At 44.4% G+C, this 15,162-nt stretch overlaps 1 protein-coding gene across 5 annotated transcripts; it reads right to left on the minus strand.

Annotated features, from left to right (window-relative positions):
• Window positions 1-70: 70 nt before the first annotated feature.
• LOC115105630 (integrin beta-7-like) lies at window positions 71-14,992 on the minus strand. Of its 5 annotated transcripts, none has more exons than XM_065020888.1 (17): window positions 14,750-14,992; window positions 9,645-9,714; window positions 9,469-9,548; window positions 9,050-9,233; window positions 8,127-8,297; window positions 7,603-7,766; window positions 7,344-7,424; window positions 3,594-3,752; window positions 3,424-3,519; window positions 3,214-3,303; window positions 2,978-3,118; window positions 2,546-2,736; window positions 1,931-2,169; window positions 1,497-1,707; window positions 1,024-1,208; window positions 702-862; window positions 71-510 (listed from the first exon to the last, which is right to left on the minus strand). In XM_065020888.1, the coding sequence occupies exons 1-17, from the start codon at window positions 14,840-14,842 to the stop codon at window positions 409-411; spliced, it is 2,418 nt and encodes an 805-aa protein (XP_064876960.1). In that variant the 5' UTR covers window positions 14,843-14,992; the 3' UTR covers window positions 71-408. The 5 variants fall into 5 exon arrangements, with proteins under 5 accessions (XP_064876960.1, XP_064876964.1, XP_064876961.1 ...); XM_065020892.1 differs by having other exon boundaries at window positions 14,903-14,964; XM_065020889.1 differs by lacking the exon at window positions 14,750-14,992 and adding an exon at window positions 14,585-14,733.
• Window positions 14,993-15,162: the final 170 nt, after the last annotated feature.

Genomic DNA, 15,162 nt, shown 5'->3' on the forward strand with positions numbered 1-15,162 from the left:
GCTGCAAATGACCTTAGGAACGTTCGTATTTTCTGTTTCCGGTTGACAAACGGATAAACAAAGTAGCGTCTTTTCTTTCTTGAAATACTGTACTTTTATTGTAGGCTACAATACATTTTGTACGTTTTATCAAAGAATGGCAACACATTTTGGGGGGAGTAGCTATAACGTTTCTAAACCATTGATTTCATATCAGAGGATCACTGGATATAGTGTGATGTGATGTTCTACATTTTGGCAGGATTATGAAAGCTACTATTCATACACAAAGTAGAACACCACTTTCCTTGGGTTCTTTCACATGTACATTTAATAAACAAAAAATCTTCAGCCACATAAAAATCCCACCAAGTATCATATCTCCTACAACAATTCAGCTGAGCCATAATAGACCACATCACATTTGTTTTATTTTCCAAAGGTTGATGTAGCACAATCTGCATCTGGCTCCAACACATGCATGGGGTGGGTGAATGTTGTCTTGGCCTCTTGGAACAGTGGATTTTGAGTCTGTAATAAATAAATAAAAAATGTAGGAAAAAACACAAACCTAGCAACCCATCAACATAGTTTTTGTCCTTCAAAGGGTCAGCAAATGCCTCAAACTTTGAATCACACTCGTGCTGCCTTTTTCTACTTTTGACTGTGCTTTTGGATGGTGCATATTATAATTGTCCCTTTCTCTCTTTTCTTATACTCACGTCTTCCCAGCAGATATTTTCCTTATCCTTCAGGAACCTTCTACGCTCCCGCTGGTAGGACACTTCTAACATCAGCCGGTAAATTATTATCATGATGACACCCAGTAAAACGATTCCTACCACTGCCTTCCCCATGTTTATAATCCATGGGTCAATCCCTCCTTTCATGAATTTAGGAAGACACCACAAGACAAGAAACAAAAAAGACACAATTTATTACCAAGGGGTGTTGCTTAGGATTGGCTTCGGATAATATACGGAAGTTCTCTATGGGGAAAATAAAGTTATTCTATAATTTACAGTTTGACAATATAAAACTTACTTGGAGTATCTGTGTAGTAGACAAAGATGTCACCAGTATTTATGATGAGTTCCACATTAAAACGTACAGTATCATCCTGACAGGTGAATGATTGAGTCCCAATGATGTGGATAGGCTTGGCAGAGCCACAGGGATGGTGACACACGTTTATGGCTGACTCAAGTAACATGCAAGCAACACAGGCCCTGAAACACGCACCAAGGAACATTTTTTATTTGGTCCTTCATACTCAAATATACAGTATATAGCAACCAACTAATAGTAATAGTGTGGAAACAAAACTGTAGCTAAAGCAATACGTTGCACATGTTGAAATGATCATGGACTAATATTTGGAAGATAAAATGTCCTATATAGCTCTATTGGTAAGAGTGCCATGGTTGTGGGGTCAATTCCCTCTGGGATTACATACAAGTTGCTTTGGATAAAAGCATCTGCTATGTGGCATATATAGTACATCAGGTTTATCTCACCGGTATGTGTCACATGGTGCCAGGGGCTTGGTGCAGTGGCTGCCAAAGAAACCAGGGTGACAATGGCATTCATTACATTCACACTGTCCTCGGTGAGAGCAGATTCCATCGTTACTGGTCTGGCACTGATCTGTGAGGATAGAGCATTCACATGCAGGGCCTGTGTAGTTGTGGAAACACTCACAGTTACCACAGTCACACCTCCCATTACCTGCAGAACAGACATATACACGGACAGAACACATACAGGGGCGTTAATCATCTCAATACAGACTGTACTAAAAACCCTCTCCAGCTCTTTTGAGGCAGATAGGATAATCATTTTCAGCATATTAAACTAAAGTTGTTGAGAAGAAAAAGCAGTGAAACCAGGTGATAAACACATTCTAAAGGACATTTTAAACACCCCCATTCTAAACCTAACTTTCCCTTACCGCCACAGATCATGTTGTTGTGACGGTTACAGCTAATGTCGTCACACTGGCAGTGTTGGCCCCTGTGTTGGCCCCAGCAGATACATTGGCCACACACACAGCTCCCATGGCCGCTGCACAGTGGTGTGCCTGTGCTGTTTGTCTGTGCAGGTGAACACAGGGTCTCTAAGGCCATACTGGTGTCTTTGTCCGGCTGTGTTTCACACTCACAACGCTGGCCTGTGTGTCCTGAATCACAGCTGTAAAACAACCATGGTCAAGTAGAGAGGAGATTCAGCAACTCTTGGAGGACAATGTAATTAAATAAAAATGCAAATTTTCTGTTAAAAATAGAGCCAACGCGATTCAGCTTTTGGCCTTCACACAGTGATTCTATAAGTCAAATGTATTCTCAAAGCCATTTTAACATCAACAGTTGTCGCAAAGACCTTTGCAGCAACCCGGCCTAGACCCAAAGATCAAGGTTATTGGTTTCAACAAAGCACTGATGTCTGCACCACATCAATTTCAACCAACATACAGCAGCAAGATGATGAAATGTCCCTCTTCAATACACAACTTAATGCTGAAGATAGTGAAAATCAACACGGCTGTAAGTTGGGTGCCACTACCTACCTACAGATACCACAGTGGAATGTTCCATTGCCATGACACTGGGATGACTGTTCCTCAGAGTCCTGACAGTCACAGTCACACAGCGTCTCCACGGTAACCCTCAGCTCTTCATTGATACCCTGCACTTTGATGATGAAAGACTCTGTCTTGGACAGACAGCTCGAGCTGGTCACAGTAACTGTGAAATTGACCTATACAGTAGAATGATCAATAGGGTTCATAAAAACAGTTTTTTATTTGTCTGGTCCCCTGGGTCTCCACATGCTGTACCACATTTTTGTTAACTGTAGTGGATGACTAAGTGCAAATCTAGAATTTAACCGTGGCTTTTCTGAGTCAGTGTATTGACGGTGCTTTTTGAGTATACAGTTCACTGGGCATTATTAGAGGACGTTGCTACTGCCACAGTATTTAACCTGCCAGTTGCTTTACCTGTTGATTGGTTCTGACATCACTGCACTCCCCTCTGTCCTGCCCCTGAGCTAGCCTGTCATCACCACAGTGGGAGCTGTAGGAGACCCCCAGGCCTGGTGGGACGTCACGGTGCTCCAGGAGGATGGAGGACGATAGGTTCTGAGGAGGACATCAGTGGAGGAGGTCATCATGAACCTTTCAGTACAACTGAAATGCCATAGTTGGGTTTGTGCAGTAGGTATAAATAGACTCACGTTGCAGGCCTCAGAGATGAGCTGAACAACGTTGCTGGAGTCATCCTCCAGGAGGCCCACCACCGACTGGGGGATCATCTCACTGAGTGCCTGGGATGGGGGTTCAGAAAAGGAGTTTGAGGGTCATGTTCATTAGGGCACACAGTAACCAAAAGTTTTAGACATTGGCTAAGGGAGCAAACTCAAGTCTTCAGTAACTGAATTCCTTACCTCATAGTTTTGAATATGCTGGTCTGTCACTGCAAAGATCAGCCTGATGTTATTGGCAGATATGACCTGAGATAGGTGTCCAACTGAGGGATAGTCCTAAAATACATTTGTGTGGAGGTTGGTTTGTGAGAAGAGATAGCTTCCTAGGGACGGACATAGGGTTCACTCACATAAACGGTGTCCTTATTATAGAGCCCATTGCTATTCAGGTGGCATTTCCCGTCGTTAGGTTGGTAGATCCCAGCAAGCTTCCCATCACCTGCCAGGTGGAAGGTATCGTCTGAGGTGTAGACCAGGATACGAGTTGCATTACCCCAGCCAATGTCATCCTACAGACAGGTTGGTTGGAGGGTTTTAAACTACATATACAGTACATACAATATTACAGTATATAGAAACAATGACTTAGACTGTGCTGACTAGGATTGACGGGCCGCCCCCAGGAAGTAAGGGTAGGAAACACATTCGCCACACTGATCCTCAACAAGGGGGCCCCTCAGGTGTGTGTGCTCAGTCCCCTCCTGTACTCCCTGTTCACCCATGACTGCAAGGCCAGGCACAACTCCAACACCATCATTAAGTTTGCTGATGACACAACAGTGGTAGGCCTGATCACCGACAATGATGAGACAGCTTATAGGGAGGACCGTGTGGTAGGGACCGTGTGGTGCAAGGACAACAACAACCTCTCCCTCAACGTGATCAAGACTAAGGAGATGATCGTGGACTACAGGAAAAGGAGGACTGAGCACACCCCCATTCTCATCGAGGGGGTTGTAGTGGAGCAGGTTGAGAGCTTCAAGTTCCTTGGCATCCACATCACCAACAAACTAAAATGGTCCAAGCACACCAAGACAGTCGCGAAGAGGGCACGACAAAACCTATTCCCCCTCAGGAGACTGAAAAGATTTGGCATGGGTCCTCAGATCCTCAAAAGGTTTTACAGCTGCACCATCGAGAGCATCCTGACGGGTTGCATCACTGCCTGGTATGGCAACTGCTCGGCCTCCGACCACAAGGCACTAGAGAGGGTAGTGCGTACGGCCCAGTACATCACCGGGGCCAAGCTTCCTGCCATCCAGGACCTCTATACCAGGTGGTGTCAGAGGAAGGCCCTAAAAATTGTGAAAGACTCCAGCCACCCTAGTCAGATTGTTCTCTTTGCTACCGCACAGCGAGCTCTACTGGAGCGCCAAGACTTGGTCCAAGAGGCTTCTAAACAGGGTCTACCCCCAAGCCATAAGGCTCCTGAACAGCTTATCAAATGACTACCCAGACTATTTGCACCCCCCCCCCCCATACGCCGCTGCTACTGTATGTTATTATCTATGCATAGCCACTTTAATAACCCTACCTGCATGTACATAATTACCACAATTACCTCGACTAACTGGTGCCCCCGCACACTGACTCTGTAACGGTACCCCCTGTATATAGCCTCCACACTGACTCTGTAACGGTACCCCGTGTATATAGCCTCCACACTGACTCTGTAACGGTACCCCCTGTATATAGCCTCCACACTGACTCTGTACCGGTACCCCCTGTATATAGCCTCCACACTGACTCTGTAACGGTACCCCCTGTATATAGCCTCCACACTGACTCTGTAACAGTACCCCCTGTATATAGCCTCCACACTGACTCTGTAACGGTACCCCCTGTATATAGCCTCCACACTGACTCTGTAACAGTACCCCCTGTATATAGCCTCCACACTGACTCTGTAACGGTACCCCCTGTATATAGCCTCCACACTGACTCTGTAACGGTACCCCCTGTATATAGCCTCCACACTGACTCTGTAACGGTACCCCCTGTATATAGCCTCCACACTGACTCTGTAACGGTACCCCCTGTATATAGCCTCCACACTGACTCTGTAACGGTACCCCCTGTATATAGCCTCCACACTGACTCTGTAACGGTACCCCTGTATATAGCCTCCACACTGACTCTGTAACGGTACCCCCTGTATATAGCCTCCACACTGACTCTGTAACAGTACCCCCTGTATATAGCCTCCACACTGAATCTGTAACGGTACCCCCTGTATATAGCCTCCACACTGACTCTGTAACGGTACCCCCTGTATATAGCCTCCACACTGACTCTGTAACGGTACCCCCTGTATATAGCCTCCACACTGACTCTGTAACGGTACCCCCTGTATATAGCCTCCACACTGACTCTGTAACGGTACCCCCTGTATATAGCCTCCACACTGACTCTGTAACAGTACCCCCTGTATATAGCCTCCACACTGACTCTGTAACAGTACCCCCTGTATATAGCCTCCACACTGACTCTGTAACGGTACCCCCTGTATATAGCCTCCACACTGACTCTGTAACAGTACCCCCTGTATATAGCCTCCACACTGACTCTGTAACAGAACCCCCTGTATATAGCCTCCACACTGACTCTGTAACGGTACCCCCTGTATATAGCCTCCACACGGACTCTGTAACGGTACCCCCTGTATATAGCCTCCACACTGACTCTGTAACGGTACCCCCTGTATATAGCCTCCACACTGACTCTGTAACAGTTCCCCCTGTATATAGCCTCCACACTGACTCTGTAACGGTACCCCCTGTATATAGCCTCCACACTGACTCTGTAACAGTACCCCCTGTATATAGCCTCCACACTGACTCTGTAACGGTACCCCCTGTATATAGCCTCCACACTGACTCTGTAACAGTACCCCCTGTATATAGCCTCCACACTGACTCTGTAACGGTACCCCCTGTATATAGCCTCCACACTGACTCTGTAACGGTACCCCCTGTATATAGCCTCCACACTGACTCTGTAACGGTACCCCCTGTATATAGCCTCCACACTGACTCTGTAACGGTACCCCCTGTATATAGCCTCCACACTGACTCTGTAACGGTACCCCTGTATATAGCCCCGCTATTGTTATTTACTGCTTCCCTTTAATTACTTGTTTTTCTTATCTCTTACTTAAAAAAAAAGTTTTTACCTGTTGAGGTCTACACCGTCTACATCATCTACAAGACCCTGCTAGGTAAAGTCCCCCCTTATCTCAGCTCGCTGGTCACCATAGCATCTCCCACCTGTAGCACATGCTCCAGCAGGTATATCTCTCTAGTCACCCCCAAAACCAATTCTTTCTTTGGCCGCCTCTCCTTCCAGTTCTCTGCTGCCAATGACTGGAACGAACTACAAAAATCTCTTAAATTGGAAACACTTATCTCCCTCACTAGCTTTAAGCACCAACTGTCAGAGCATCTTACAGATTACTGCACCTGTACATAGCCCACCTATAATTTAGCCCAAACAACTACCTCTTTCCCAACTGTATTTAATTAATTTATTTATTTTGCTCCTTTGCACCCCATTATTTTTATTTCTACTTTGCACATTCTTCCATTGCAAAACTACCATTCCAGTGTTTTACTTGCTATATTGTATTTACTTTGCCACCATGGCCTTTTTTGCCTTTACCTCCCTTCTCACCTAATTTGCTCACATTGTATATAGACTTGTTTTTTTTTACTGTATTATTGACTGTATGTTTGTTTTACTCCATGTGTAACTCTGTGTCGTTGTATCTGTCGAACTGCTTTGCTTTATCTTGGCCAGGTCGCAATTGTAAATGAGAACTTGTTCTCAACTTGCTTACCTGGTTAAATAAAGGTGAAATAAAAAATAAAAAAATAAAACACCTGTTGTATTCAGTGCATGTGATAAATAAATTTAGATTTTTATTTTATTTGACTTTATGTACAGTATGCTGTTCTATGTGATTAGACATACTTAGGCCAGGCCAGTGCATAAAGTCTCAATGAAGCTTATTTGCTGTTCTTTTACACGGTTTTCTCTCTAACTCTATTTTCAAAATACAGTTCTGAGTTCTATTGAAACACCAGTCAGCCATTCGTTCTTACCTGACAGACAGCCACCTGCATGATGGCGTCAAAGCCTGATTCTGGGTTGTCTAGGTTACTGGAGATGCTCTGCTTGCTCACCTAAAGGCGTGACACAGAAGAGGAAATTAATAAAGGACTGACATGTCAATACCTTGAACCAATGGTGCAGGACAGAAGAAGAAGAAGTAAAATAAGACAAAAAGAAGAAGAAGAAGCCTGGAGTTGGAAGTGATGTTCTACAAGGAATTCAAAGTCGTAAGTAACTCTGCTGGCTCACCTTTCTCTCAAACTCTTCAACGTCCTCAGTGAGCTTCAGTACATGTTTGAAGCTGAAGGCAGGCTGGCAGGGGCTCTTGTACCCCTCGTTGCATGGGTTGGCCAGTTTGGCCTCCACTGTACTGACGTAGGGTTCCACCACCTTATCCACAAAGGAACCAAAGCCTGAGGGGGATAGAGAAACACTATGAGGGCTAGAGTTTTGACCCCAAGTGTGAACCTCATCCCCAGGCTCAACTGCTGCAGCCGGCTGATGGATGAGATTAGCCTGAACCTGACAGGGATTGTCAACAGGTTCTGATCGGATCAGGCATAAACTTTCAGTCCAAATCAAAACGGTAAAGTGGGCAAACTTTCCTCTGCATGAATTGGTTGAGTTGGGCTGATGGGTGAATTGTATGCTCTGTTCAAGGGTCATATAATCTTACCGGTTGACGTGAAGTGATGGAGCTGAGATGCACAGACACAAGAAGTTTGAGAGCAACACCTTCCAAAGCCCCATAATGGCTGGACAGTGACACTCACCTATCCTGACAGCACTGGTGATGTTCTTCATGGCAGTGGCCACCTCCCGTCCCAGGTTCCTAATGTTCTTCAGGTCATCTTTCATGGAGAAAGACAGGTCCATCAGGTAGTACAGGTCTATGGGATAAACCTCTGCACGCCTGAACCTCACCTCAAATGACTGGGGCATGCCTGGGATTTAAACAGAAGAGGGTGAGAAGAGGAAAAGGGATCAACCATCAAATGTGCATGTGATTGATCAAAGGAGCATTGATCAAACATAACATATTTTATACTTACTTAGGCCTTGGGCTATCAACAATCAATATCATATTGTATGAGATAGTAATATTAGCCTAAGATAAGTTATACTTGCAAAGTAAAATGTCCTCTGATTTCCCTATAATAATCAGTGGACCAATCAGTGGGGATAATGTGTAGAAGTTTAAATCCTCACCAGAACTGGTTGTTCTCCTGTTCTAATGACCTCATTTCAACCTGTTTTGTCTGCTGTCTACAGTCTTCACTGACTCAGGTGTGTGTGTGTGTGTGTGTGTGTGTGTGTGTGTGTGTGTGTGTGTGTGTGTGTGTGTGTGTGTGCCTGCCTGCCTGCCTGTGTGTGTGTGAGTCCTCAGTCCCTACTCTCTTAGGAAAAATAAATTGCTATCTAGAACCAAAAAGAGTTCTTCAGCTGTCCCCATAGCAGAACCCTTTGAAGAACCCCTTTTGGTTCCAGGTAGAACCTATTTGGGTTCCTTGTATAAACCTTTCCATGGAGGGTTCTACATGGAACCTAAAATAGTTCTACCTGTAAACAAAAAGGGTTCTCCTATGGAGAAAGCCGCAGAACCATTTTGGAATCCTTTTTTCTAAGAGTGTACCGACTCTAAGAGTGTGCCTTCCCGGCTTCCGTGCGTCCATACGTGTAAGTCCTAAGGCCTCACCGACTCTTAGCTTAAGGTGGAGGTTCTGTGGCTCTAGCTGGACCCCGGTCCCCATTGGCTCCTCTGCCCTGCTCCGTATTGCAGGCTGGGGGTTCAGGACCTGTCCGTCAGAGCAGTGTCTCTTTCTCAGTGCCTCCTCCCTGTCACAGCGACGCTCGTCTGGCTCCCCTTGCGCCAGGAAATCCTGCAGGTCAGAGGTCAACAGAACACAACTTTGACAGATGGCTTGAAAGTTTCTGCTTGAATAGAGAGGCGTGTAAAGGATCTGTGGACTAATATGAATATTGTTGATACATAGTGTATGTACATACTATGTTATTGCTATGGAGGTTTGTTTTGAGTGTAACCCACACCAAAGTAATTCAAAGCCTGGTAGAATGTTCTCAACAAATGTAAAAAATAATAACATATTGAGAAACCTTCTGTTTACACCAGGCACAGCCAAGGCTTCTCAGACACTCAGTGCAGGTGGGCTTAGACAGGCATCTTCCATCCAGGCCTAGAGAGCATGGACACAGAGGCATGCAGTCTGTCTGTGAAAAACACACCCTTTCAGAGGATGGGTTCTCCATTTGCTATGTGCATCGCCACTTACCCATAGATCCTCTCAGCTCAGTGAAGTGTATCAGAAGAACCACCACAGCCAGCCACACCTTTCTCATTGTCTGCCCATACAGAGAGAGAGAGAGAGAGAGACATTTTATTGTTTATTATCTATTTCACTTGCTTTGGCAATGTAAAAATATTAAAGCCAGAACCACAAATACAAATCCCATCTAGACACTGTTGCCCTAGAGCACACAAAAAACGATACAGTACATACCTCGGCTAAACATCAACACCACATTTAACTTCCACAAAGCTGTGAACGATCTGACAGACAAGGCAAGAAGGGCATTCTACGCCATCAAAAGGAACATAACATTTGACATCCCAATTAGGATCTGGCAAAAAAAGACTTGAATCTGTTATAGAACCCATTGCCATTTATGGTTGTGAGGTCTGGGGGTCCGCTCACCAACCAAGAATTCACAAAATGGGACAAGCACCAAATTGAGACTCTGCATGCAGAATTCTGAACAAACATCCTCCGTGTTCAATGAAAAACACCAAATAATGCATGCAGAGCAGAATTAGTCTGATACCCGCTATTTATCAAAATCCAGAAAAGAGCCGTTAAATTCTACAACCACCTAATAGGAAGTGATTCCAAAACATTCCATGATAAAGCCATCATCTACAGAGAGACAAACCTGGAGAAGAGTTACCTAAGCAAGCTGGCCCTGGGGCTCTGTTCACAAACACAAACAGAGCCCCAGACCAACACAATTAGACCCAACCAAATCATGAGAAAACAAAAAGATAATTACTTGACACATTAACAAAAAAACTGAGCAAACTAGATTGCTACTTGGCCCTAAACAGAGAGTACACTGTAGCAGAATACCTGACCCTGTGATTGACCCAAAATGAAGGATTAAATTGTCCCCCCGTCATCAATCTACACACAATACCCCATAATAACAAAGCAAAAACAGGGTTAGACATTTTTGCAAATGTATATAATAAAAAAACAACTCAAATATCACATTTACAGAAGTATTCAGACCCTTTACTCAGTACGTTGTTGAAGCGCCTTTGGCAGCGATTACAGCCTCAAGTCTTCTTGGGTATGACGCTACAAGCTTGGCACGCCTCTATTTGGGGAGTTTCTCCCACTCTTCTCTGCAGATCCTCTCAATCTCTGTCAGGTTGGATGGGGATCATCACTGCACTGCTATGTTCAGGTCTCCCCAGAGATGTTCTATCGGGTTCCAGTCCGGGCTCTTTCACCTTACAGTGACATTTTTACTTACAAGCCCTTAACCAACAATGTAGTTTTAAGAAAAATACCCCCCCCCCCCCAAAAAAAATAAAAAAATAATGAAAGAGCAGCAGTAAAATAACAATAGCAAGGCTTTATACAGGGGGTACCGGTACAGAGTCAATGTGGAGGCTATATACAGGGGGTACCGGTACAGAGTCAATGTGGAGGCTATATACAGGGGGTACAAGTACAGAGTCAATGTGGAGGCTTTATACAGGGGGTACCGGTACAGAGTCAATGTGGAGGCTTTATACAGGGGATACCGGTACAGAGTCAATGTGGAGGCTTTATACAGGGTGGTACCGGTTCAGAGTCAATGTGGAGGCTTTATACAGGGTGGTACCGGTTCAGAGTCAATGTGGAGGCTATATATAGGGGGTACCAGTACAGAGCCAATGTGGAGGCTATATACAGGGGGTACCGGTTCAGAGTCAATGTGGAGGCTATATACAGGGGGTACCGGTTCAGAGTCAATGTGGAGGCTATATACAGGGGGTACCGGTTCAGAGTCAATGTGCGGGGCTATATACAGGGGTTACCGGTTCAGTGCCAATGTGGAGGCTATATACAGGGGGTACTGGTTCAGAGTCAATGTGCGGGGCTATATACAGGGGTTACCGGTTCAGTGCCAATGTGGAGGCTATATATAGGGGGTACCAGTACAGAGCCAATGTGGAGGCTATATACAGGGGGTACCGGTTCAGAGTCAATGTGGAGGCTATATACAGGGGGTACCGGTTCAGAGTCAATGTGGAGGCTATATACAGGGGGTACCGGTTCAGAGTCAATGTGGAGGCTATATACAGGGGGTACTGGTTCAGAGTCAATGTGGAGGCTATATACAGGGGGTACCGGTTCAGAGTCAATGTGGAGGCTATATACAGGGGGTACCGGTTCAGAGTCAATGTGGAGGCTATATACAGGGGGTACCGGTTCAGAGTCAATGTGGAGGCTATATACAGGGGGTACTGGTTCAGAGTCAATGTGGAGGCTATATACAGGGGGTACCGGTACAGAGTCAATGTGGAGGCTATATACAGGGGGTACCGGTTCAGAGTCAATGTGGAGGCTATATACAGGGGGTACCGTTACAGAGTCAATGTGGAGGCTATATACAGGGGGTACCGGTTCAGAGTCAATGTGGAGGCTATATACAGGGGGTACTGGTTCAGAGTCAATGTGGAGGCTATATACAGGGGGTACCGGTACAGAGTCAATGTGGAGGCTATATACAGGGGGTACCGGTTCAGAGTCAATGTGGAGGCTATATACAGGGGGTACTGGTTCAGAGTCAATGTACAGGGGCACTGGTTAGTCGAGGTAATTGAGGTAATATGTACATGTAGGTAGAGTTATTAAAGTCACAATTCAGAGACTTGTCCCAAGGCCACTCCTGCGTTGTCTTGGCTGTGTGCTTAGGGTCGTTGTCCTGTTGGAAGGTGAACCGTCGCCCCAGTCTGAGGTCCTGAGTGCTCTGGAGGATCTCTCTGTACTTTGCTCCATTCCTCTTTCCCTCGGTCCTGACTTATCTCCCAGTCCCTGCAGCTGAAAAACATCCCTACAGCATGATGCTGCCACCAACATGTTTCACCATAGGGATAGTGCCTGGTTTCCTCCTGACATGACGCTTGACATTCAGGCCAAAGATTTCAATCTTTTTTTCATCAGACCAGAGAATCTAAAATCAAATTTGATTTGTCACATGTGCCGGAAACAACAGTGAAATGCTTACTTACAAGCCCTTAACCAACGATGCAGTTTTAAGAAAATACCTCAAATAAATGAAATAAATTAAAAATGAATGTATAATTAAAAATATATATAAAACAAAAACACATTTGATAAAAAAATATATATTTTTAAATTTCCATACATAAATAGATAAACAAAAAAATGGTCTGAGAGTCCTTTAGGTGCTGTTTGTCAAACTCCAAGCGGGCTGTCATGTTTTTTTTTTTTTACTGAGGAGTGGCTTCCATCTGGCCACTCTACCATAAATGCCTGATTGGTGGAGTGCTGCAGAGATGGTTGTCCTTCTGGAAGGTTCTCCCATCTCCACAGAGGAACTCTGGAGCTCTGTCAGATTGACCATCGGGTTCTTGGTCACTTCCCTGACAAAGGACTTTCTCCCCTGATTGCTCAGGAAGAGTCTTGGTAGTTCCAAACTTATTCCATTTAAGAATGATGGAGGCCCCTGTCTTCTTGGGGACCTTCAATGCTACAGAAATGTTTTGGTACCCTTCCCCAGATCTGTGCCTCGACACAATCCTGTCTCAGAGCTCTATGGACAATTCCTTCAACCTCATTGATTGGTTTTTGCTCTGACATGCACTGTCAACTGTGGGACCATATTCCAAATCATGTCCAATCAATTGAATTTACCACAGGTGGTCTCTGATCAAGTTGTAGAAACAGCTCAAGGATGATACTTGGAAACAGGATGCACCTGAGCTCAATTTTGAGTCTCCTACCAATTGGTCTGAATCCTTATGTAAATATGGTATATATATATATTTTTTTTCTAAAAACATGTTTTCACTTCCTCATGACGGGGTGTTGTGTGTAGGTTTATGAGGGAAAAAATATATAACTTTTTTTTTTTAAATGTGGGAAAATGGAAAGGATTCTGAATACTTTCCAATACTTTGCACTGTATTTCTCTCAGATTACACAGAGCCACAAAGAATTCGAAAACAAATCCAAATTTGATAAACTCCCATATCTACTGGGTGAAATACCACCGTGTGCCATCACAGCAGCAAGATTTGTTACCTGTTGCCACAAGAAAAGGGCAACCAGTGAAGAACAAACACTATTGTAAATACAACCCATATTTATGTTTATTTAGTTTCCCCTTTGTACATTAACTATTTGTACATCGTTACAACACTGTATATATCCATAATATGACATTTGAAATGTCTTTATTCTTTTGGATCTTGTGTGTGTAATGTTTACTGTTCATTTTGTATTTATTATATATTTCACTTGCTTTGGCAATGTAAACACATGTTTCCCATGTCAATAAATCCCCTTGAATTGAATTGAGAGAGAGAGACCGACAGAGAGAGACAGAGACAGAGAGAGAGAGGTAGAGAGAGAGAGAGAGAGAGAGAGAGAGAGAGAGGTAGAGAGACAGAGACAGAGAGAGAGAGGTAGAGAGAGAGAGAGAGAGAGAGAGGTAGAGAGAGACACACACAGAGACAGAGAGAGAGAGGTAGAGAGAGAGACACACACAGAGAGAGAGAGAAACCGACAGAGAGAGACAGAGACAGAGAGAGAGGTAAGAGAGACAGAGACAGAGAGAGAGGTAGAGAGAGAGAGCAACAGAGAGAGAGAGAGAGAGGTGCTGTCTTCAACAGTTTTACACTCTTGTTATTCTAGTTTCAGTTCCTCTTCACAGAGAGAGGGTCACCACACTGTTTCAGATGCTACTCAGCATGAGATACATTCATGTTGTTTGTTTAATGTACTTTTTCATAAAATATACAATTTTCAAAAATATATGAAAACAGTCCCAAAGACACTCTTAAGTTTTAGCAATATATTTACAAAGCAGCCAATTATATTGTTTCCTACTCCTAACCAACACGATTTGACCAGTGAGCCCAAGTTTTCTTCAACTAAGAACAATTGAAAAGTTTGACAGACATGTTACAATCTCATACCTGAGAGCTTCTGAACAGGCCCATTAGTATGACAGGTCTGTCACCTGCTCTTGAGGTTTCATGAGTTCGATGATAAAGAGTCGGGTTACAGTAGTGTCCTTGTGACTTTTAGTCGGCTGGATTCGGACTTGAGTTGCACTTTAAGTCGTAAAATTACTGACAAACCTGGATGGCACCACTTTTCTGTCTCCCAGTTCTGGAATCTCCTTCTGCAAGACAGGCTGGGGACATCAGGGACTTCCCAGGTGAAGTGAACATTGAGGCAAGGTCCTGACAACAAAGTACATCCTAAAGGTAATGAATGTAAAGATACAGTACCAAGGTGACAGTAGAAGTAGGAGGGCACGGAGAAGGAATCCTGAGGTTAGGTTGTCTGTCTGATGGAGAGGTCCCTCTTTGACAAGTTTGGGTGAGATGTGAGAACACATGCAACTTTGGGTGCGTCCCTCCTTTGCATATCATCACGTTTAGCTTCTGAATGCTGAGTGAGTTCTCTATTTTGCAAGACGGCCACAAGCCAATTCTCCCCTTAAAACATTGAACCTATTTTTTAAGATGATGTTATGATTCTAATGTTA

Source organism: Oncorhynchus nerka, linkage group LG7 (assembly GCF_034236695.1).
Source record: "Oncorhynchus nerka isolate Pitt River linkage group LG7, Oner_Uvic_2.0, whole genome shotgun sequence".
NCBI lineage: Eukaryota > Metazoa > Chordata > Actinopteri > Salmoniformes > Salmonidae > Oncorhynchus > Oncorhynchus nerka.